The sequence below is a fragment of the Pleurodeles waltl genome, chromosome 1_2, assembly GCF_031143425.1.
Source record: "Pleurodeles waltl isolate 20211129_DDA chromosome 1_2, aPleWal1.hap1.20221129, whole genome shotgun sequence".
Classification (NCBI taxonomy): domain Eukaryota; kingdom Metazoa; phylum Chordata; class Amphibia; order Caudata; family Salamandridae; genus Pleurodeles; species Pleurodeles waltl.
In genome coordinates, this window is record NC_090437.1 from 681,838,527 (window position 1) to 681,864,198 (window position 25,672).

At 41.9% G+C, this 25,672-nt stretch overlaps 1 protein-coding gene across 2 annotated transcripts in view; it reads right to left on the bottom strand.

The window, feature by feature from the left end:
* The window catches only part of NR3C2 (nuclear receptor subfamily 3 group C member 2), a 799,955-nt gene that overhangs the window by 93,970 nt on the left and 680,313 nt on the right, over positions 1 to 25,672 (bottom strand). For both annotated transcript variants that reach the window (XM_069242633.1, XM_069242632.1), the window contains exons 5-6: positions 17,270 to 17,620; positions 15,395 to 15,539 (exon numbers count right to left, since the gene is read on the bottom strand). In XM_069242633.1, coding sequence (XP_069098734.1) covers positions 15,395 to 15,539; positions 17,270 to 17,620 — 496 coding nt within the window. The remainder of the gene's footprint in view (positions 1 to 15,394; positions 15,540 to 17,269; positions 17,621 to 25,672) is intronic.

A 25,672-nucleotide genomic window follows, 5' to 3' on the forward strand; every position in this document is an offset into this window, starting at 1 on the left:
CATCAACCAATAAAAACACGAAACGCATGGCTAAATTCTTAAGAGAATGTAACCTCCAGGTGGCCCTGATACACCATTCCACACATATAGCCACAAAACGCACCCTAAGGTTGGCTTTACACTGGGTGGGAAGAGGGCCTACTATATAAATAAATCTTAGGATTTTAGTTACATTGCTGTGTTCACTTTGATTTTGCTAACGTTTTACTTTTAGATTAATAGAGCAAACACGATTTAATGTTTGTTTTATGGCAATTTTCTAATTAGACAGTGATTTTTAAGGTCTGGCAGTAATTCTTCTTTAAGCATGGATTGTGTTTTTCCTGTTTGTGTTAGAATTATGCTAGAATAGTTGCTAAATAAAGTTTTGGAAAACTGTCACATAGTTTAGTGTTAAGAAACAAGGCCCAATATTAGTTTACAATATGTTTTAATTAAGTTTTTTAAATAAGTGTGTCATGAAGTTTCTCGTAAGCAGAATAATCGAGAAATAGAAACTGAACATGTTACATGTTATTTGCATGTGCCCACTGAATGCATAGACCTTTTCTTCTAACTGCTCGATTTATTAGATATAGGTGGTCATTCTGACCCTGGCGGTCTTTGACCGCCAGGGCGGAGGACCGCGGGAGCACCGCCGACAGGCCGGCGGTGCTCCAATGGGGATTCCGACCGCGGCGGTAAAGCCGCGGTCGGACCGGCACCACTGGCGGGGTCCCACCAGTGTACCGCGGCCCCATTGAATCCTCCGCGGCGGCGCAGCTTGCTGCACCGCCGCGGGGATTCCGACCCCCCCTACCGCCATCCAGATCCCGGCGGTCGGACCGCCGAGATCCGGATGGCGGTAGGGGGGGTCGCGGGGCCCCTGGGGGCCCCTGCAGTGCCCATGCCACTGGCATGGGCATTGCAGGGGCCCCCGTAAGAGGGCCCCTACATGTATTTCACTGTCTGCTGCGCAGACAGTGAAATACGCGACGGGTGCAACTGCACCCGTCGCACAGCTTCCACTCCGCCGGCTCGATTCCGAGCCGGCTTCATCGTGGAAGCCTCTTTCCCGCTGGGCTGGCTGGCGGTCTGAAGGCGACCGCCCGCCAGCCCAGCGGGAAAGTCAGAATTACCGCCGCGGTCTTTCGACCGCGGAACGGTAACCTGACGGCGGGACTTTGGCGGGCGGCCTCCGCCGCCCGCCAAGGTCAGAATGAGGGCCATAGTATGAAAGGTGATATATATCCTACTTCAAATAGAACACAAATATGTGCTTGGTTTAATTGAAAGCAGAGTAACCTAAACAGGACATGATGGATGAGGAGGTAGGATGACAACACTATGAGACACCACACCGAAAATTAACAGGGTATATGCAGACTAAGGGCCTGATTTAGAGCTCAAAGGATGGAATGCTCAGTCACAAATGTGACATATTACAATTTCCACAGAATATACAGAATAATAATATGGCGGGCAGGATTTCTGTCACGTTTGTGACAGAGTATTCCCCTCCTCCAAAATCTAAATCAGGCCCTAATCAACAATTTTTCAGATGAACACTTTATAATAGTACTTATTTGCGCTTCTTAATAAATTCAAAATTTGAAAGGTTTGTGTTACAAATGGGGTCTCTGGTTAGCAGTCAGTTTGCACTCTGTCCAAGGAGGGACTCTTATTCTAATCAGGGTAAGGGAGTTACACCCCTAACACAATCCCTGCTCACCCCCTTGGTAGCTTGGCACAAGCAGTCAGGCTTATCTCAAAGGCAATGTGCAAATAATTTGTACCAAAACACACAGTAATACACACAGTAATTCAGTGAAAACACTACAAAAGGGACACACACCAGTTTAGAAAAATAGACAATATTTATCTGAATCAAGACCAAAACAACAAAAATCCAACATACACAAGCAAAGTTATGAATTGTTAAAGTAAAAAAGATTCTTAATCCTTAGAAATCAATGAATGCGTTGTTTTTACACAAAGTACCTGGTTTGCACCAAAAATAAAGCCGCACAGGTGAGCGTGCATCAGAAAAGTCCGAGATGCGTTGATTCCTGACTCGCAAGTGAGGCTGTGCATCGTTTCTTCTCCGGTCGGGTAGGCAATGCAGCATTTTTCTCTCCTGCAGAAGAGCGATGCATTGTTTTCCGGACTGGAAACCTCAGGTCCACGTAGGTTCACTGTGGTTTTGATGCCCAGGGTTGATGCATGCAAAATCCTGGTGCACGCTGGTGAAGAGCCGCACTGCATGGGTGATGCCTTAATTTCGGGAGCCGCAAGCAGGTGCTGCATTGATTTTCCAGCTGTGATGCAGGTGGTGTGCCGACTGTTCAGTCGAAAGGCAGGTGCTGCATACATTTTTCTCCTGCTCGGCTCCTGTGCGTGGATGTCAGTCTTGGTTCCACCAGCTTCTCATTTCAAGGGCCCAGGGTCTGGATTGGGCACCACTTGGTAGGTCAGGAGTATCAGCAAGAGAGTCCAGGTGCTGGCAGAGGAAGTCTTTGATTGTCCCTGAGACTTCAGAACAGGGGGCAAGCTCAGTCCAAGCCCTTGGAGACACTTCACAAGCAGGAAAACACAGCAAAGTCCAGTGTTTGTCCTTCCTCAGGCAGAAGTAGCAACTACAGGCCAACCCAGCAAAGCACACTCAGAGGCAAAGTGTCTCTCCTCCACCTCTTAAGCTCTTCTCCTTGGCAGAGGTTCCTCTTGATCCAGAAGTAATCTGAAAGTCTGGGGTTTTGGGTCCACTACTTATACCCATTTCTGCCTTTGAATTAGGCAAACTTCAAAGGAAAGTCTCTGTTGTTGACAAGATTCTGCCTTGCTCAGGCCTGGCCCCAGACACACATCAGGGGGTTGGAGACTACACTGTGTGATGACAGGCACAGCCCTTTTATGTGTGGCAGCTCCTCCGTCCCCACTCTAGCCCAGGAGACTCCTCAGGATATGCAGGACACTCCTCAACTCCCTTTGTGTCACTGTCTAGAGGGAATTCACAAACAGCCCAACTGTCAGTCTGAAACAAACGTGGATTCTACAAGCAGGCAGAGGCACGGAACTGCTAAGCAAGAAAATGCCCACTTTCTAAAAGTGGCATTTTCAAACTGACAATCTAAAAAACAAAACTTTATATCTCTATCTGCTTCGAGTGGGAAACGGCACTTAAAAGATATTTAAAGGCAGTCCCCTTGTTCACCTATTAGAGAGATAGGCCTTGCAACAGTGAAAAACGGATTTGGCAGTATTTCACTATCGGGATATGTAAAACACACCAGTGCATGTCCTACCTTTTAAATACACTGCACCCTGCCCATGGGGCTACCTAGGGCCTACCATAGGGGTGACTTACATGTAGTAAAAGGGAAGGTTTGGGCTTGGCAAGTTGGTACACTTACCAGGTCGAATTGGCAATGCAAAACTGCACACACAGACACTGCAGTGGCAGGTTGGAGCATGTTTACAGGGCTACTCATGTGGGTGGCACAATCAGTGCTGCAGGCCCACTAGTTTTATTTGATTTACAGGCTCTAGGCACCTCTAGTGCACTTTACTAGGGAGTTAATAGTAAATCAAATATGCCAATCAGGGATCACCAGTCAAGCACAATTTAAAAAGGAAGTACTGGTCAGCAGTGGTAAAGTACTCTAAGTACCAAAAACCAGCAAAATAAAGTCCAGCTCACAGTCAAAAACACAGAGACCAGATGCAAAAATACAGGGGAAAGTACACCAAGGATGCAAGGTCTAACAGTTTGTCTATAGAATGATACAAAAAAGTGCAAGTCTGATTACTTTATCAGTGGGGCGAATCAAGTAGAGAAGCAATTTGATGTATTATACATATATACAACAAAAGAAGCATCTACGATAAACACATAGAAACAAAGAGCTGTATGATATAAGTAGTTTAGCTCAGGAACATCTACCAAGAAAAACAAATCATACTCTGCAAACATTCCCATAAATAAATCGAATTAGAAACTTTGAGAAATTAAATCATGAGTATACATTTTTCAGTTGTCTTGTGTATGGATATCTGAAATATTCTGGAAACCAGGATGCCTGAGAGCTTCATAACAGCCATCAACTCCCACAGGCAAATTTACTAACCTGCCGAAACAGCAGTTATCCCCAAAAACTCAAAACAGAAGTGCCACCTGAAGAGTACATAAACTCTTCTATCAAAAGATCTAATCGGACCTCCCAGCCTCCCTATGGGGTAATTCCTTTCTGAATGAAGATGTTACTCGTTTATGGCTAGTTTTATGGCGACTATTTTACCAAGTGGTAAAACCAGCATATCTATGGAGAAATCATCTTTTTGTTCTTCATAGGTCGTATTATATCCCTAGAAAGATGGCTAAACTTACAGGTGAAGGTAATACGGATTGTAGAAAATGTGTTTTTTCCATGGCAGATGACCTCCATATGTTTGTTTCTTGCCCTTACATTCAGAACTTCTGGGCAGAGGTTCAGGAGGTACTAAGCGAGGTGTTACACCTTCAGTTTGATATGACTCCAGAGTTGGTTCTCTTTGGGTGGTCACCCAGGATAGGAAATCTGTATGGGTATAGAAGAAGCTTGGTGTTTTTCTTGATACTGTTGGGTAGAAGGGAGATCTGCAAGCAATGGACATGTGTGAAAGCCCCCATCAAATCTGAATGGCGAGTGCTGCAGTTAAAATATATAGGATGGATTCAAATCGATCTGGTGCGAAGGAAGCAGTAAAGTTGTGGAGACCCTGGATAAGGCTGCTGGAGCGGGGGCGATGGTACGTCAAAACAACCTGTCTGTAACCGTCCGATGATTAAAGCCATATGGGGATCAAGACCCAGCAGTGGGTGGGCACACCCTTAAGTGTGGTCTTCACCTCCCATACTTCCGACGTTGAGTACTGGGATCTTTTCTGGGGGCGCTCGAACAAAGTAAAGATCTTGGAGCTCACAATGGAAGCACATAAGGTAAATGAGGACACCTAAAAAAAAATATATATATATATCTAATCGGAAAAAGACTTTTGAATCCTCCTGTAGGGTGAGAGGGCTCTTGTGACTCAGGACACTCCTCATATGCTAGAGGTTAACTCCTCATATGCTAGAGGTTAACCCCCAAAACAGTAGTTTCATTCGATCTACTTTACAACAGTAAGAACCTAGCAATATGACTCCAGTAGTAGCTAGTGTACTGTGGCCTAGAACTGGCTTTAGTTCCTGTTCCCACTCAAGAAATCTGAGGTAAATTACGACCACATAACACCCTTGTACATCTTCTGCAGAACAGTACTGAGCACAAACTATGACGTTGATTCGCTCTGTAACAGTGGTGCTGTACTTAAGTCATCTAATGATAAAGTTCCCTTTACTCATAATCTGTTTACTCAAACACACCACTTACTTACAAGTAACCATCGTACATGAACTGATCAGTTCACCACATTGTTGAAATACATGAGGCTGTAATAAAATTGAAGCTTTGTTCGTTGAAAAATGAGGGCTTGATTTGGGAAGTTACTACAACAGCCCTATCACCTACTGAATTGCCTCCGTATCATGACCTTAGTATGCAAGAGTAGGTTTCGTTTCTGACAATTACCATAATGCATAGCAAGTATACACGCCGGTGATGTATTTGTATCTCAGAACCTCTAAACTTTATGTCACCCCTGAAATGAAAGCTGACCACAGACGTCGACTTACAAAGTATAAAATAGGAGATGACAGAATTGTCTTAAGTCCCTTGCTTTTGTTTTCAGTTTAGGAATGGCACATTCTCCTCTGAAACGGGGAGGTCTAGACCACTGGCCACTACATCTAGAAACCAATCGTATAGCATAGAATATAGGGACATAACTCAGATCTGGTTAAAAAAAAGTACCCAGAAGCTGTCAATCAGTGGGATCCCTGCTTCCACAAAAACAATTGTGTAGATTTTTGGTCTGTTCCTACTTGCCAGAATACTGAGCCGCTATAGTTTAATTTATTTAGTAACAGAGATATGGGTGTTTGTCTATAGCTGGTATTTTACACTATTCCTTGACGAAGGACTATTCTGTAATGGCACATTTACTCTACATCCTTCTGCCACTCTACCTCAGCATGGAAACCAACCTTGTGACGTGAGGGCAAGCTCTGATGAGTCCCCTGTTGCAATCCACCTATTGATTGCAGTCACTGTGACTGCCTCCAGCACACTTTACATAGGCTTCTCTCTTTGCCAGCTTTCCCATCATGGTCATCACTCTGTAAAATACCTGGAATTGGCATCAACTACTACACTGCTCTATAGCTACATTAAAATAAGGAAATTACAAATAATGTGGGTGTGCAAAATTTCACACTAGAAAAATGGAATCTTAAGCACTGGCAGCAGACCTAGACCTCATAAGGTGCTGTACTCCAATGTTAAGGGCACAAACAATGCCCTTCTCTGATCATGGATGCAGGCCCCACAAATGTACTGGAAGCTACAACCTGCCTTTGAAGTTACAGGTTTTTGTCAGAAACTCTACTGATGTCTCTCAGACAGCGCTAGAATTCGGCACAAAAGGAAGTACTCCACTGCACTGGGCTCACCTAAGTCTGAGAGGCTTCTGCCCATGCTAATTTAGAATCCCTGGCTGCACTGATTTAAATGCAATGAAAAGGTGCCCAATACAGGTCACGCCATTGACTGTGTTGCTTTGGGGCCATGTAGGAAGCTTTTCCATGCTCCAAAGACACTCACGTGGTTTTCATACCCCCCAGCATTATTATGGAAAAGATTCAAGTGTGGGGCTGTACTGGAAGATAAGCCATTCCAGAGAATGTGTATGGAAAATAAATCTTCCAGAAGATTACTCATAACTAGGGCAAAGCAACACTGCCTGGTAGCCTACTTAACATTTTATGATTGTAGAGTATACCAGCAACAATATCACTGTGCACAAGCAATCAAGCGTGGACGTGCTGTGCTACTGGAATGATATATACCAGCATGACATGATCTGTATTACACCGCATAGAGAGTGAGTAATCAAGGCTGCACCTAAACGCGCACCTTATTATGCTGCCTTTATCCGTCTTACTGTTACTATAGAAATCTGAATACCAAGAAGAATTACAGCTTTTATTACCTAAAGATCACGCAGAGGTAAACTGTATTACAGTGCATTATGCAACACTAATCCTAAAAGCATGTGTTTCCAAGCAGTGTTTCCCACTGTACCTGAACGCTCTCCCTTTAATATGCATGACCGGCTTTAAAAAAAAAAAAAAGTATGTCAACTTTTTAAAGCTATACACTAATATTAACCCGTGTGCAAAGTGAAATTCGAAAAACAACAGACGTGGCAAAACGATTTCCCTAATATGTATTTTTTTTTACTAGAGGCGCATAGTACATAATGTGTCACTTATTAACTAAAGGCACAGGTTTAATGAAATCTAGTACTTGGAACGATAGTCAAAAGATATGCATCAGCAGTATATGAAATGAATTATACATAATAACAATGCCAAAATAAATATAAATAAAACCATTAAACTGAACGTAATAAAATAATGTTAGGCACTCTTTCTATAAAAGTGAAACTTGTCTATATTGCTCATTCAAAGCGCTCACCAAATACATACATGCCGCGGAGACAGCCTTCAGGCTTGTAGCACATGATTTTGAAAGCTGGGTGGTTAAGATACCCGCCTCAGGGGCAAACATGCATTTAATCTGGTTTCAAAAATGTGAAAACAGTGAAGACAAAGAGTGCTTAATTACAGCAAGAAACCAGGACGGCGTCTGCAGCTCCAGAGAATAACATAAATCCAAAGAAAAGATCAGAGCAGGGAATGATGTTTACAAAAGATGCCAATTCAACACAACTCACTGGCAAAATCCAACCACACAATAAAATACAAACAAAAAATTTATGTCTAACAAAAGTCAACACTACATTAAAGTTCGAAACAAATGCCTACTCAATCTCAAAAGTAAGAAAATCTATGTGTTAAACACATGTGAGACACATCTTGCTTTCATACATTAGTAAGCATTTTCCGTTATCAGGAAATCATCACAACAGCACAATCTTCAAAAACAAAACAAACAAGAAACACAAGCCCAAAGATTCTACTATTCTGGCTAAAAAGGTAGAATACTGTCATAAACTGTAGAAAATTAACTAACGACCAATAGCCAGGCAACAAGTGGCGGCATTATCTGACAATAGACCACCAACAGCTAATGAATTAATTAAGCTTGAAACTAACAAATTGAAAACATCTATTTTACAGAGCTAGTGGATTCCCGCTACAAGAACCTTACAATTCTGCCATTCCCAATAAGCATTAAGTACAATGTAAATGGCCTAGCAGCACTAAGGGGAGATATTACATGCCAAAGTTTTGAGTTGCACCCTCATCTGAGCATTGAGTGCCTGCAATGGGCAGCAAAGAAGACATGGTCATACCTGGTCCAAGGCACTAGGGCTTTTGAGGTAGAATTTAGGGAAATTGTATTACCTGAACTAGACTTTGGAGACTAATGGAGCTACGCAAGAGGTTTTCCATCCCTCAAGCGTGATACTTCAGGTTTCTTCTCTATAGCACAGTGCTATGGTATCTTGGAACTTATGGCTGACCGTCATTAGAAAAGATTCCCTTAAGGTTAAAGATAAACAACTTCGAAAAGACAGTGTATGGTGGGATTATGATTAGTGACAATGCCTTTTAATGTATGCAATAATGCTCTGAAATATAGACTGAAGAGGGTGGTACAAAGTAATGCTTGATGATGCTTGCACGTAATATGTACTATATAGTCAAATAGAAATTAGTGGGTGATGTAACACCACAATTGTCCCACTGTTGTGTGAGATCAAAACATCAGTGTACAGCAAGAAAGTGAGGGATGTACTCTTAAAGTGATAAAGTGTGTACATGTCATCAATCGTATAACAGTTTGCTGTAGAACGAAGACTGTAGGTGAAGTCACAGTTGTAATTTCTACTCACACTCTTTCAGGCAAATCCCTTGCAGAACTCATACTACCACTGATATTTAATAAAGTGTCATTAGTAAAGGACAGTTTGTTGAAGTCCCTTATCAATTTAACATTAACATTCACAAACTTTGAAACTTGAACATTAACATAAACCTATACTTAATTTAACTGTTATGAAAAAATACCTACCAGCAATTGTGAATGGTCATGTGGGAGCCTTAAGCATAATCCCAACTTGAACTCTCACATCAGTGAGGCGGTCTCGTTAGTGCGCATATTCTACACCAAATTTCAACAGCTATGAACAACCCCCCTTGATCCCATATAGTTTATCACATTACAATCACTTTAGACCACCGTTCATTTTATCTCATCATTCTGAATACCGAGGTTGACAAATTCACAAAAGAGTGTGATGAGAATAAATACAAGTATTGTATACATTTAACTGCAGCTACCCCATTTGGTTATCTATTTTGAGCTCATAAATATACACTAATCTACATCGAGGACCCGAGAACACTTTTTTGAAGGATAGTTTCCATTTGACAAGTTAAATCCATGTTAATGCAAATATGGTGAAACAAAGGGATAAAACCCCCCTTTTCAGCTCTTTCCAAAAATTTAAAGAAAAGGAAAAAACAGTGACAGACAGATATAATACTCATCAGTAAGCAATTATGGCACTCTCACATTAAGTATGCCAAGTGCCTCAGTGTCCTAGAGAGTGTTATTAAGTTACTTCACTCTGAGGGGAACATAAAAAAAAGATTTCAGTGACATCACAACTATTATTCTGATCTCTTAGGGAGGAAGGAGAACAGTTTCTTAACTCTACAACACCCACGGTGGTGTGATACCACACTTTTTTGGGGGTAAATATAATCTAACAAAACTACTGTGTCCAAAGATCGTTTACAAAATTATCGTAGCACTGGATTATCTGAAAATCTAAATTTACTGAGGTAATATTTTTGCAAACTATTTTTAGGTCATGATATTTATGTCAGACTAAGGTCAGGAGGGAAGTAATCAGAGAGCCCGAGATTAGCACAAATAGGAAAATACTTGCACATTAAAGGACATTAACACAAGGGCAATACAGAATTGGGTGAGAGTGGAAAAGGTTCCTGATAGAAAACCTCATCTATTTGAAGCCGCAGTAAAATCTTGTTGCTTTTAGTCTTGCTCCCTTCTTAATGGTCATGCAGGCTACAGAAAGGCTCAAAAGGCTTATTTCAAGTACAGATTGTCATGTTTGGAAATGTCAAGCTGGGTATCTTGCTTGACATTCGAGAGTGGATCTATGGCTTGAACTGCAGTTTCCTGGCTGGACTCTTTGATAGTAGACACAGATATGGATACCACTGGTGATCTCACTCCATTTATCAGCTATCATATTTGAATGCTTCATCTTGGAATTAAATGAATGGAGAGAAACATAACTGATTCAAATGAAATTCTCCTTATGATTTGATTCTGGAAACAATTATGAATACTCTGTATTTTCTCCTGTGATGACCAGTCCCTGTTTAGCCTTTTCCCATGGTCTAAATACTGCCAACGTGGCCTTTAAGTCCACTTGATTATTTTCAGCTGACTTCAACTTCTCTTGTCTTCCTTGGAATTGTTGGCACCTCTAAGATAGGTTGCTTTTTTCTTAATACATTATGTTTTCTGAAAGTGTCAGTTTCACTAAGCTTCAAGAAAGATTCGGGAGCCTAGTCACCCAGGATTGTACAGTCAATGTATTGTTATGGTGTTAAACAGAGGGTGAAGTATTCATGTGGAGAACAACGTTCTGTACTAATATGAAAATGTAGCATTACTTTTCTTTTGTCCACCACTTTCCTCCACAGATGAATGATTTATACTAGTGTCCCATACCATCAAAGAGGTGTCTGTCCCTAGAATCCCTCTGGAGTTTAACCCTGGAAAGTCGCACAAAGGAAGATGCTTGGAACTACCAAGTCTAGTAGGTACTTGCTGGCTGTAGGCTAAGTATTTGTTTGAAAGGAGCAACATTGTTGGTCAAAAGGTAGCTGCCTGCACAATGAAAAATACACTATTATACCACTTGTGAGTAAAAAGGCTCTGGACTTGTTAGACTCAATTAGGAACTCTCATGATTCGTCTGAAGTCAAAGCTTTCTCAAAGTGATCTTAAAGTCCTGCATTAGCTCCTCCAGAACTCCGGCTTTGAGGTGCCAGTTAGCTAGAAAAGTGGAGATACAGAATAATTTCCATTTGAGGAAAGAAGTTACACCCTCGTGCATTTGGTAAATTATTGTGGGTTCTCACTGAATGGTAGAACTTTGCAGAGGTAGAAATGACTCCTAAGTATGATTATATAAAACATATTGCATTTGTCCACTATGTTGATGGTGAAATATGAGTCTTGCAGGCACATCAAGTCCCCTTTACATAACTTAAGAAAAAGTGGTGTACCCCAATATTAAGAATTGTTTCATTTTTGTCCCCTCCTTTTGATGTGCTTAGGTTAAGAATCCACTTATTCATCTCCTTTACTACCTTTTTTGTAAGGAAATACCAGAAGTAAATCTTCTGGATTTATAGCTGTTTTATGGCATCATCTAGTGTTTTTTTCAAAATGATCTCCACACCTTGTACAAGCCGATCAAAGTGCTGAGGGAAGTGTCTGTTGGAGGGCTATCTATACGAGTGTATCAGAATCCGATAGTTTACCTTTTTTCTATTATGTCCATTCTCCAAATTATTACGAACTGCTTCCTCCAACAGTGAGAGCAGAGAACAAGGGTCTGTGTTTGAAGAGAGCTAGCCAGGATCTGCTGATGGTTGGGTGCCTTTCTCTACTCTTGTTGTCTCACGCAATAAAGTTTGTACTGATGCAGTTGTTTGTGCTGCAAGAACCCTGTCCTATGGGGCTTGCATGATTGCCTCCTGTATTCTTTTCTACTTACTAGGCTAACCTTCTTTAAAGTGTAGGACTGAGATTTAAGTATTATGGAACAGAAGACAATACTGTCTAAAATGTTATTGTGTACTTGTCTTTCAACCTGTGAGGCACAATTACAAGTATGGTGTATGGCAATTGTTTGACAATATGTTAAGATGTTAACAGGATTCAACATTCTCATATCAGTATTCAGTAATCTTTGAAGTTTTTTGCAGCTGATTTCTTGCAATACCTAGTAAAGTCAGTTTGGGAGACAACTATCACCATCATGTATGGACACATTTTAGTCATAAATGTTAACAGGAAGTGAAAACGGGTGTTTGCATTGGCAGCATTTAAGCAATGTGTAAGGCTACGATGAACTCTTTCAAATTTAGGACCAGAAACATCTGCACTTACTGCATTTCTAAACAGATGCCTAAATAGAGTAGGATTAAGTGGTGTAACAAGTAGAGGAACGTGCCCTTACACCAAAATGTTATACAGGAATTAAATACTTGCACATATTTACATTCAGGAAAAATAAAACAAATTGTGCCACTTCAAAGTTTCCCTAACAAGTCCTGCTTAATGAGCAACTTGCAGGAGTAGGGCTACAGGAAACAGTCACCTGCCTCAAAATATAGGAACATGGTAGGTCACTGCTGACTGCGTAGGGCTCTGATAATTTGGAAAAATGTCATGCAAAACAGTAGGACTATGCATCAACATTTACAACTTGGTTCAGTAGTCCATCTTTACAGTATTTATAGGAATTGAATGAATCAGTGCACTCTGTTACATATGTGCAATGGAATTTCATCAGTCTTTTCAACAGGTTTTCCTGAGGTTCACAATAACAGAAGCCATAAAATAAGCAAATAATTGGTGTGAATACAAACTACAAACGTTAATGTCTATTGTTAGTGATAAAAACATTATCATCCATTACATCATAGAGTATTTAGGCCACCAGCCTTTTAATCAAATTTGACAGCAGTATCCAAGGTTGTAGGTGGCCAGTTTGGGCACAACCGTGAGACACCCAGGCATGCCTAATACACAGATCTTCAAAAATACCCATAAATTCAAGCCTGTCTTCTGCCTTTGCTCCATATCACTGAAAGTTAATCAGGACAAGCTTAACAAGCAGAATATGACCGACTTGCCACAGGACCCGTATCTAGTCTGGGTGACTAGCCAGCTATGCTGTTAAGCTGTATCGTGCCCGTGGGTCCAGTCACCTTTAAAAGATTATCTAAATTTCACTTGGTTAAAAAAAGTCAACATAGAGTCATATATTTGTTTGTCAAATTACCAGCCTATCTACAGTAGCTAGGCTACTACAGGAGTGGTAGTAGAACAGCTTTGACTAATTCTTGAATTAGTTGAGGTTCCTACCTAGGCATGAGGTTGAAATAGGTCTTGCAAGATTGTGGGAATATGTCCTTATATTTGTAGATATTGAGAAATGTATAAGTTGGTGTTGCTGAAACTACTGGTAGCATTCAACACTGCATACCATGTTTAATTGACCCTCTGCCTGTGGTGTTGAATTTCAGAATTTTACACTCAAGTGGTTTGATTCTTTCTTAGGGGCAGGACATAGCTAGTTATACTTGGATTCTTTAACTATGTGATCTGATACATAAGTCATCTCACCCATAATGTCGAGTGACTATCTAGCTCCCCTTTTTAATACTGTTAGAGGGCTTAGGCTTCTGGTTGCATATTAGCCCTATTATGACGATATGTAGCTCTCCATTACAATTTTAAGTCTCCATCAAACATATTAACCATTACATTTAGCTTGAAGAAACCGCAAAGTAGACTGCAAGGGAAACAACCCAAGCAAGGGTTTTAAAATGGATTTCACTCTAATACCGTCTTAACTCTTTTTGGTGTGAAAATGAAACATGCAAAAAAAAAGACAATAATCTTGGAGTGGTCTTTAATTGTAGCATGCCCCACTGCTGAATAGATATTCCTTTGAACTATGTAATCAAAAATACTTTATCATTGCTCCCATTTGGATACAAACCTTTTATACCATTGAAGTAGAACCCTGACAACGTGAAATCCCCATATTTTGGCCTTCTATTTTGTTGGCATTTACCCCAAAATGCGCCTGTCCATGTAGATCATTGACTGAGGAACAGAGACCACGTGCCAAATGCAAGCAGAAGTCTCCAATGCCTTCCACTGAAGAACAGGATTATTTTCAAGGTTATCTAACATTCATATGCCTTCTTGACACTGCTATACCCCCACATGCACACTGTGATAGATTCCATCTTGAAGTTATTCCCCTTAAATTGTCATCTGCAGGGAAACAACCGCTTTCAGTGCATGCTGCTCCTTTCTGGAAAGTTCTGCTCTTTAACATCTAGATTTCCTCAGATGCTGTAACCACATTAGATGAGTCCTCAAGGAACAACACATTGGACGATCCCTTTAGGGCACCATATCCAAAAGACATATGTAGTCGAGTGTGTTATACAGACGCATTTAGTCAGTCATTATGTGCACTTCCAAAACGCAGAAACAGACAAAAATGTAGAAGACAACGGGCTTTATTCAGTGTCAGTGGACTGGGTACACTGCTGCAAATGTAGAGGAGTACATTGTCTGCCAAAAATACCACCCATCTGCTCTAAATGGAGTCTAGCACACCATTATATTTTTGGTGGCAGTACCCTCACTGGCTCTGCCGTGGAAACTCTACAAAACTGCCTAATGGACTCGAAGACATTGGTGTAGGTACATCAGACCATCCATCCTATTAAGAATGGATGGTCTGATGTACTTTCTTTCTATTCGGGACCACCGCAGGAAGCCTTGCAGGCCCAAACAGAAAACATGCATTTGCAGTGCAATGGGTCTTGCATTTGCTCGAGTTAGAGCTATTGGCACTGTAAATTCCTAACTGGACTTTTCTTGCCACATAAATTGAAAATGAAGTGTAAAACATTAGTTGACATTAGCGAGCCGATTCAAAGTGCTATGGCCACCATGACCATGAGCATGAGCATGAAGGAGAGACACAAAAGGAAAAAGAAGTTTGCTCACAGTCAAAAGGATTGGCAGTTGTGCAATTATCCACGTAACAGGGTCAGTCTGCAAGGCGATAACTAAACCGCCCCAAGTCTGGACGAATGTAAAGCATTTACAAATGATAACAGGTGATTTTTGAAAGGCCAGCCCACAAACGAGTGGAAGTGCTTGACGTGAGGTGTTCATGGTGAAAAGCCCACAATTCTTACAACAGGTCAAAGCACTTGCGCACTCAACCTAAAAAGAAAAATGACTTCTACACCACACACCTTTGGTCACTCACGAGACTCTTAAGTGTAGCTCACACATTTTTTCTGCAAAGTATTTCTAGATCTGAAACCAAAGCTGACATGTCCACTAACATTTTTCATACCTACTTGTCCACTAAACTGCTCCCAATGCCTCGATTCGATTGCTATACTGAATCTGCTCTGTGAGGTTAATTACTGGATACTTACTCATTGAAAACCAGATCTGGAGCAAAGTACAGGAATTGGCTGTTCGTCTGCTTGTACGACCTCCAACTCAAAGAAAATGATGACAGACACATCCAAGAGTACTGGATTAGAGTGATTTGGTCCTCAAGTGGCAAATTTCGAAATCCTGGAGAATAAAATTACTATTATCAATCACACTCAGCTTCATGTTTACATGGATCTATCAAAATAATGATCAACGTCATTAACTGACCATACTCTCCCAACACTTCCTAAAACAGTACCTTTTTTCGTGAATACAGAAATACGGCTCTCAAAGCAATGTCAATTATAACCTCTAAAACCAAATATTTGAAATGTAAACATTTCTGATGACATTCAATCTCATCATTAGAATGGAGGATGAACACTTATAGACTGCTGCTGTCCTCGTCAGTGCATTCAGAATCAACATACGAACATTTCTGAATTTATATTCTAAAATTCACACTATTTAGCGGGTTCCACCTTGACAGAACTAGATATGTTTAATATCATAAATATCCTTTTGTGCCACTAACTTGCTCAGCTGACAAGATTTCTAGGCTATCGTAGAGGGGAGGAATCAAAGGATTACTTTAACGCAAATACTATGTAATTACTGATGTGGCTGAATGCCTATTTTTATCTGGTCTTGGAGGTTACTACTCTTAGTTAACTCTGGTTTGTCCTTCCTTCTAAATGTCAACTAGAATTAGCTGGCTAGTCACAAATGCCCAGGTAATTAATGATACCCAGATTCGTTTAAGTGCACTAGAAATATGAAGGAGTTTTTCATTTAAGTCTATGTGACCAGCCTTCCCTTAGTCGTTGGACAATTAGTAAGGTGGTTACTTACTTATGCTCTAATTCACCCAATTTTCCAATTAACTTGTATACAATTACAAGGAAGACGAAAACTGGAAGACAGGAGTACTGTGGTGAATGACAGAGAATTGTTTCATTGAATGGTGTAGAAGACAGCTGCTAGAGATCTAGTTTACACTTTTCTTATACTGATGTCCCCGTTATGGATGATACAGTGAAAGCACAAGAAAGACATTGAGTATTGGTAGTTTCCAAGATTACGGTACACATATTTCCTTGACAAGTGAATGCATTCAAATAAATTACTAGTAGTTCTAAATTACAGGATGAGCTCTAAAAATAAGTCTTATTTTTTTTATTCCTCATTATAGTAAATGTGTAAATTGTCTACCATCCGGAATGAACTAAGCTTCACTGAGTAGCTATCTGTGTTCGATTAAAGAATCCCTACCAATAACCCAACCATATGAGTTATGCTGCTCTGAAACTGAAAGCTAGGGAAACTCTAGGTGGCTAGATAATGATACGGTATTTTTATCAACACCTTTGTCCAAATCAGGTTAAATACCAATGTTCTAGAGTCATATTAGTTACCTTGACTAGCATTATGAAGAAAGTAAGATGTGAGAATAAAGAACTACTGTCCTTTAAATTGTGTTGTATTCATTGGACTCAGCACAATAGGACAACCAATTTCCTAGGGTTTAAAACTATGTATTTTTGATGTAACACGAAACAATACTTTTGGCAACTGGGAGAGTATAACGAGTCACAATATTCCGGGTTTTATTTGATTAATTGAAAGAGAACACAGAGGAAACGGAAAGTAGAAATCTTCAATGTTAATATATAAACATGATTAAAAAAAGGCACAAGGGCGCTGTAGGAATACAAGCATTTATAAAACCCTAAAGACTTCTATCAATGTTAAGTTTTGGTTTCAAATGATTTACCATATCCTAAACCTGGGTGATTTTTCCAACATGTTTTTTAATCTTAAAGCAGGTAACACCACATGAAGATACAAACATCCTTAAAATGCTCTCCTACCTGGAAGTAATTTTGCCCATTTAACAACCTGAATCATCTGCTTGCCAGCAAGCCGGTTTAAACTGGAAAGCAGGTGCTCTGCGGTGTCTGGCTTTGAATTGTCATACCCTGCATACACAATATCTGGCTCAATGCTTCCAAGAATAAGTGATGGAGCCGGATTAAGTCCCGGTGGAACACCGGGCAGAAGAGGAACAAGAGTTGTGTTCATAGGTACAGAGGGCTCTTTTGGAGAAGAAATGCATACTGTCCCTTCTTCAGGGCTCTGAGGGGGTGGCTGTTGCTGTTGATGATGCTGTTGCTGTTCTTCATGTACACCTTTTAACTTCCCCAGCTTCTTGGACTTCCGAGCTATGAGAAAGAAGAATGCGCAATAAGTAAATCAGCTGGAAAGTTTAAGAGAGATTTTCAGCTCAGAGAAAAAACAGAATACCTTAGAAATTGAGCAACAATACAAGACCAAAACTAGAGTGGTTGGGCTTATTTCCAGCTATGGTGTAAGTGCAGGAGATAATACTTAACACAATATGAATGCAAGTGAGGCACAAGTAAAGACAAAATAATGCAGGATAAAATCGATCACGGTTTAAGGGCGAAAATTGGCTATTAAGAACAACAACTTTGAGGGGATAACTATGCTTTCACATGTTTTATTTTATTATGTTCTGAAATACAGGTATTCAATTGTCCCAAATCTTTTGGTTCACCTCTAAATTCACCATGCTTTGTAAGGATGACTCCATGAAAAATAAAAATAAAGTTAGAGTCCGTAAAGAAAAGTGGCTGCGTAAGAAAAAATAAATAATAATCTCATCAACTCTCCTTTCTTTGTGACTTTTTTTCCAAGAATTTTTTATTATTTTTTAATCTGATTCACACATTGCATTCCTGACCTCCGTATCCGGCTTCTTAAAAGTTTAATATTGCATTGTACGGAAAGCACTTAATAGGTACCTAACACAAGTTTCGCCTTGCTCAGCCCAGCCTCCAACCCAGACATCGCCACAGCCATCCTGCCCACCTACATAATCATGGACCGAACCCACAAACCAGGTGGAGGACTCATGGTGAATTGCAAAAGCACAATTGACTGCACCATCTCCATGGACTCGGATACCAACCTCATAGAACACCGCCACTTCAAAACACATACTGACTACAACGCCATTATGAAGGAAACCCTTGCCTACCATCCCCAAGCCACCAAGCAGAATTCTGCAACCATATTGCAGACTTTATTGTTCTCCTTTATATCAAACCAACTACGTCCTCCATGGGGACCTCAATTTACACCTGGAAGTCACCACAGACCCCAACTCTACAGCACTCTTCGATAGCCTTAGCAACCTCAGACTCACCCAGCTCATCTAAGGACCAACCCACACGGCAGGCCACAACCTCGACCCTATTTTCTCTTCCAAAAACACAATTACCACCACCCACATGACCGTTCTCACAAGAAACAAGACATTCCAAAACAAACATGACCCAACTGATACATGAATGACCTCAGGGAGTTCAAGCACCACTGCAAACAATTAGAGAGAAAATGGAGACTCGGCAGAAACACAATTGCAAGATCCACATACAAAGCCACCATCAACATGTACCACCAACAACTACGGGAAGCAAAGAAAAGGGCTCTAACTCTCAGACTCAAAGCCAGCCCTAACAACACCAAAGAACGCTTCATCATTGTCAAGGAGTTCTCCAACCCCACAGCTGCTAATAATTACATCATCCCACCACCAAGCACTCTACAACGACCTCTCAAACGTCTTCGATCAGAAGGTTGCCAAGATCTACAACACATTCAACCAACAGCATACCGATACAAATGCAGAGCAGGACACCTCCCTCATTGCCAAACAACAGCCTAGCAACTGGAAGCCCCTCTTGAATGAAGACACCACTGCTCTGATGAATACCATCCACTCAAGAGACCCCTCAGACCCATGCTGCTACTTCACACACAACATTGGAAGAACCATCATCTACCCTGCATTCACTGCTATCATCAACACTTCTACACCCACTGCCACCTTACCATCTTGCTGGAAAAATGTAGAACTCAACGCCCTATGAAAGAAACCAACAGCAGACCCCAATACCCTCAGTAGCTGCAGACCCATCCTGCTACTGCCTTTTCCAGCTATGGTCACGGAGAAAGCAATCAATACCTAGCTCGTTGGCCAGCTATAATTCCATCAGCTTGTAAACAGCTCTCAATTTGACTTTTGCACCAACCACAGCACAGAAACAGCTCTCATTGCAGCCTCTGATGACTTCAGAAGAATCCAGGACTGAGGAGAAACAGCTGCACTCATCCTCCTCGAACTCTGCTGCTTTTGATACGGTGTCCCACAACTCACTCATCAGAAAGCTTCAGCACTAGGATATCTGTGGACCGGCCCTCGAGTGGATATCCTGCTAACTCAATGAGTAAGACTTCCCCTCTAAACCTCGGAACCCATGAAATTCATCTGCAGTGTCCCTTAAGGATCGTTGCTCGGCCCAACACTCTTCAACATCCACATGATGCTCCTTACGGACATCATCAGAGCCCTGGGCATCAACATAGTGTCCTACACTGATGATTCACAGCTCATCCTCTCCCTTACAGACTTAACCAGCACCACCCAAGCAAACTTCGCCAACTGCATGAGCAAGGTCGCTGCTTGGATGAAAACCAGCTACCTCCAGTTCAACACAGACAGAACCGAAGTCCTTCTTTTTGGGAACAACCACTCCCCCTAGGACGTCTCTTGGAGGCCCTCCGAACTTTTCCCATCCCCCACCCCTAATGACCATGCCAAGGACCTAATCATCCTGGACGCCAACCTCTCCATGAGCAGACAGATCAACGACGTTGCCTCATCATGCTTTCATATCCTGCGAATGCTACGCAAGGTTTTCAAGTGGATAGTCACCCAGGCTCTTATCACAAGTAGATTTGACTATGGAAATGCCCTCTACGTCAGAATCTCAGTCCATGTTCTACGCAGACTCCAACCCACCCAGAAAGCCGCTGCCACACTCATTCTGAACATCCCATGAAATAATCACCTCTCCACACCTCAACAATCTCCACAGGCTCCCAGTCCAGGAAAGATGTAAGTTCAAACTACTCACCCACACCTGCAAAACTCTACACAACACCAGTCTAGCGTACCTCAACCATCACCTCAACTTCTATTAACGCATTAGACACCTTCAATCTGTTTCTTAGGCAAGAGTACACCTCCCTGGTATAAAGAAGACCAGAAGCGGAGGACGTTCCTTCTCATACCTGGCAGCCAAGACCTCGCACGACCTCTCACAACACCTAAGAGCATCCCATATGGCCTTCCGAAGGAACCTCAAGACATGGCTCTTTCTGCCAAAACAGGCATGATCTGCCTCTCCCCCATCAGGCCTGCTGGATACCCTCACAGGTGATTAGCCAGGCTCGGCAAATCCACATAACATAACACGTTATTTTCCTTGGATACATCTTGCATAGCACTTAAATGTGCTGTTTTTAAGAATTTAGGTTTTCTGTTTTTCCTCATTTAATGCAAAGCAATGTACAGCAATATAATTTGTAAGCATTTCAACACTTGGCTAACTAGTTCAATCAATAAAACAACTCAAAGGAATTTTAACAAACCTAAACCAGCTGTGAGGAGGCATATATGATCCTACATATCACCTTACTAACTTGCTATGTGTTAACTGCTGCAAGCAGGCATGTATGATCCTTCATCTCACCCTATTAACTTGCTATGTGTTAACAATATATCAGCACTTCCATGTCCATATTGCTTTAAATACAACTGTTACCTGTGTTATACACTGGTTTAGGTAGGTTAGTAGCAATCACGCCATATTGTACACGCACATACGGGGGTTGATTGACATTTTTGGAATGAGTTGCGACTGGAACTTTTAAAACATCTTAGAGGTCCCAGTGAGGAGGCAGATAATAGAGACCACCGCGAAGACCCCATTAGTCAGAGTGAGAGTTCTACTTTGAATAATCCAGCAGTATAAGTGTTGGGTCCCGTCCTCACCATATGAAAATGTATCAGTGAATGTGGAGCGTCAAAACGTTTGTACTGGAACCCTGGAAGACTTTTTAGGCATCCCAAAGCATTTTCCCGATGATTCCAGCTTTTTTTCCATGCACACATCCCTCATTTTTTCATGAAAAAGAGAGAGATCTTCAAATGGATAATACAAGAATCCATCACTTCTTCACATTTATACTGGGCAGACTTTGGAGTTGCCACTGTACGCATTTTGGTAGCAGGTTTTACTAGTTGCTGACTGTAATGAACTTTTGAGGCTGAGGACAAATCTATGCAGATTGCGGATTCATCCGAGTATAACAACGGCATTTGCTGTGTAAAAAATACATTTCAAATAGGAGAGACACCATTGACACTGTCAGTCATTCAGATGCAGTTTTGGTAAATTAGAAACAAGCACCGGCAAAGCCAATAGGTTTGGCTTGCATTTTGAGCCCACTCTAAAACATTTAAAAATCTTGCCATAGCAAAAAAATAAAAAATAAAAAAATGTCTTGTGTATACAATGCTTCTATGAGAGAAAGAATATATTGCGTGATAGGCCAGGATACAATAAAAGACACAAATACTTTGAGACCCTCACGGGTGAGTAGCGCGCTCTATACATTTTTTTGATTGATTGATTGATTGAAATACTTGCCATGTGGCACGATTCGCGGGTCACATGATTAGAAACGTTCCATAATCGACTCCTTTAATTATACATTCCTGGTTATGCTTCTTAAGCCTCGTCCCTTTTAGAAATGACCGTCCCTTCACCCTTTTCATCTATTTTAAAGCATTGCATTTAGGAAAACATAGCGTTTGATACACTTTCATGATTTTAGCATCGGTCTAAGGAATATATATTTATTTGCATAATCGTTTCCGCAGATTTTAAATCACTTTTCAACAAATATTTCGGAAGTTTTTCGCAATTTTCTAAGATGCAGGCAGCCTCTACAGTTATATTTTGTGAATATGATGAGGGGGAGGGGGAAACTGGTCTTCCTGTATATAAAAATGACGCTGACTGTCCAGGCAACGAATGGATACAATGCAGACTGCTAGACAGCCGAGACTGTACTCAAAACCAGTAACCCTTCACACAATCTACAGACGAGGAGAGTTACCACAGATACTGCGCCGTTCGAACATAGGACGCAACTTGTACACACGGCCTATGTGTTTTCTGCGAAGGATATCTCATGCACAACCACTTTTGTATTTAATAAGTATACGGCATATATTTTCACAAAGTCATGAATCTCAAACAAGTAAAACGTACTATTCTGTGAACGCTTTGGAGTTGTGAACTTTCCCCTACAACTTTGCCGAGATCTGCGGGACAGAAACGGACCTCTACCACTGGCGCCTTAGTCCACTGAGCTATGCCTCTGGCATACCTTCATTCCTACAAAATGCTAAAGACACGTGTGCACGGCCACCCTTTGAAGTCACTCCGCGTATACGGCTAACTCCACTTGTTTTCCCATTCTCCTTTGCATCTGCTCGCTCACTGTGCAGCGCTTTGATGCAGCCTTTCATTGGCATTCAATGTTTTATGAACCACACATAACTAGCGTGTGTGTCAAGTGTCACAGTTTCACAGAGAGTGGATGCGAGAAATACAAGGCGAGAGGAAGATTGATGCAGAGAGAAACATAGTGCAGGTTGCCTTTTTTTTTTTTTTAACGCATGCCTTCCACTCTCGCCACATGCAAAGGGTTTGATGCACACTCATAACCACATAATAAAACGGCACCTATCCTTGCATTTAAATGTGCAGAATCACTGCGCTTTACCGAGTTACTTTACTTCACTCATTCCTCAGACAGACAGTACCAGTTTCTACTGCACTCTTACACACACACACACACAAGCTTTGTAAATGCATGGTCATCTTAACAAAATACATTCCTCGCACACACAGACACACGGTCTCATTACGACCCTGGGGGTCTAATGACTACCAGAGTCGCTTGGAGGCATATTACACCATATTATGATGAAGTAGAGCCGCGGTTGGACCACCAGCGCTGCCAGATTTAATCTACACGACAGTCTGGCAGTCCTAAACCGCCAGGGCAGCGCTGAAAGCAGCCCTGCCCTGGGGATTACAACCCCCTTCTCGGCCAGCGATCTCATGGCGGTAACCCTACCATGAAAAGGTTGGCAGAGACATGGCATGGACAGTGCAGGGCCCCCCTGGCTAGCCCTGTCACAATGTTCACTGTCTGCTTTGCAGACAGTGAACTTTGCGACAGGTGCTGGTGCACCCTATGCACTACAGCATTGTCGCCGGCTCTATTATGAGCCAGAGACAATGTTGTAGGCCATTTCCCGCTGGGCCAGTGGGTGTAAACTGTGTTTCTGCCCGCTGACCCAGTGGGAAGCTCGTATTGGGCCCGGCAGGTAGACTGCCACTCTGGGGGCAACCTATCCATCGGGACTTCGGCAGATGGGCTTTTCTGTCGTCGAAGTCATAATAAGCCCTACAATGTACTTGCCTCACTGCTGAAGGACTGCCTCAATTTGTATGAAGTTCCATTGCTTTTTCTACTGAGTGGAAGTGTGATGAAAATGGAATGGCGTTGTTCTAGTTCAAATGAATAACCCATGACTAAGGCACTCTTTCTGTGTTGAGAGAAAACATAATCTAGGGTAATGTTTTAATTGCATATTGAGAACAGATCACACCATTTTTTACATGAATGAGGGTTTCTCTTAAAAGCTACTTCATCATCAAGTTTTAACATGGCAGACATACTAGGAAAAGTTAAACCATCCAGCAGCCAGTAGGAGTGCAATACAAGAACCCTTTCCGAGGAAGTATACAACGTGTGCCCAATCAACTTGTGTAAACAAGACTCCCAACATATGGACGGAGCCAAAGCCACTCTTGGTGATTTTCATATATTATTGCCTCTCGACCTCTGTGCAGTCAAGCCAGATCATAAATCGGAAGACATTAAAAATAGCAAAGAGGTAAAGAAAGAAAAGTGTAAGAAAACATATGGTAGCTTAAAGAAAAGAAGAATTTAGCAGAAACACGAAGATGAAAATTTTACAGAGTTTTGAGCCAGTAAATAATTGATTTATCTGCCCGGAAGAGACTGTCATGACAAATGCAGACAATAAGAGGAAGTAGAGCTGGCGAGACAGCAGAAATCAACATATAGGGGCCAAGGAGTGGATGGTGGACTGGGGAACAAGTGGAGAAGTGTGGCACAATGGTTAGAGCGGCAGACCGTGATGCAGAGATCTGGCCTGGGACCAGGGTTCAATTCCCCACCTTGGCGGGTCTTTGGCTCAATTCTCTTCGTCCGTGCCTAATCTAATTAATGGGTCCCACTCTGTAACTCTGGGCAATAGTTTGCTTAATCTCCGCAACGTCCCTCACAGCACTTGGATGCCTGGCTTCACCCTGGGGCTGTCCAGGAGTGGGCGCCTCACAGGGAAAAGCCAGGAGGGGTTCCATAGCGGTATGCGTACAGCATCTTGAGACCCTAACGGGTGAGTAGTGCACTATACAAGTGCGAAGTTTACAGTTTTTTTTTTATACTAACAATTAAAGGAGTGAGGGGCATATTTATACTCTGTTTGCGCCGGAATTGCGTAATTTTTTTTTTTACGCAAATCCGACGCAAAGCTAACTCCATATTTATACTTTGGCGTTAGACCCGTCTAGCGCCAAAGATCTTGGAGTTTGCGTCATTTTTTAGCGTGGACACCTACCTTGCGTTAATGATATGCAAGGTAGGCGTTCCCATCTAAAAAATGACTCCAAGGCATGTGCGCCTTATTTAAACTCCCGTGCAAAAATGACGCACAGGAGTGGGCGGGTCAAAAAAAATGACGTCCAGCCGATTTTGCGTAATTTTTTATCGCCTGGTCAGGGCAGGCGTTAAGGGACCTGTGGGCTCGGAAGGAGCCCAGAGGTGCCCTCCCATGCCCCCAGGGACACCCCCTGCCACCCTTGCCCACCCCAGGAGGACGCCCAAGGATGGAGGGACCCATCCCAGGAAACTTAAGGTAAGTTCAGGTAAGTATTATTTTTTTTGTGGCATAGGGGGGCCTGATTTGTGCCCCCCTACATGCCACTATGCCCAATGACCATGCCCAGGGGACAAAAGTCCCCTGGGCATGGCCATTGGGCAAGGGGGCATGACTCCTGTCTGTGCTAAGACAGGAGTCATTTCAATGGGGGTTGGGAGTCAAACAAAATGGCGCAAATCGGGTTGAGGCCAATATTTTGCCTCAGACCTGACTTGCCCCATTTTTTGACGCCCAAGCTCCATTTTCCCCTACGCCGGCGCAGCCTGGTGTGGGTCATTTTTTTTGACGCACACCA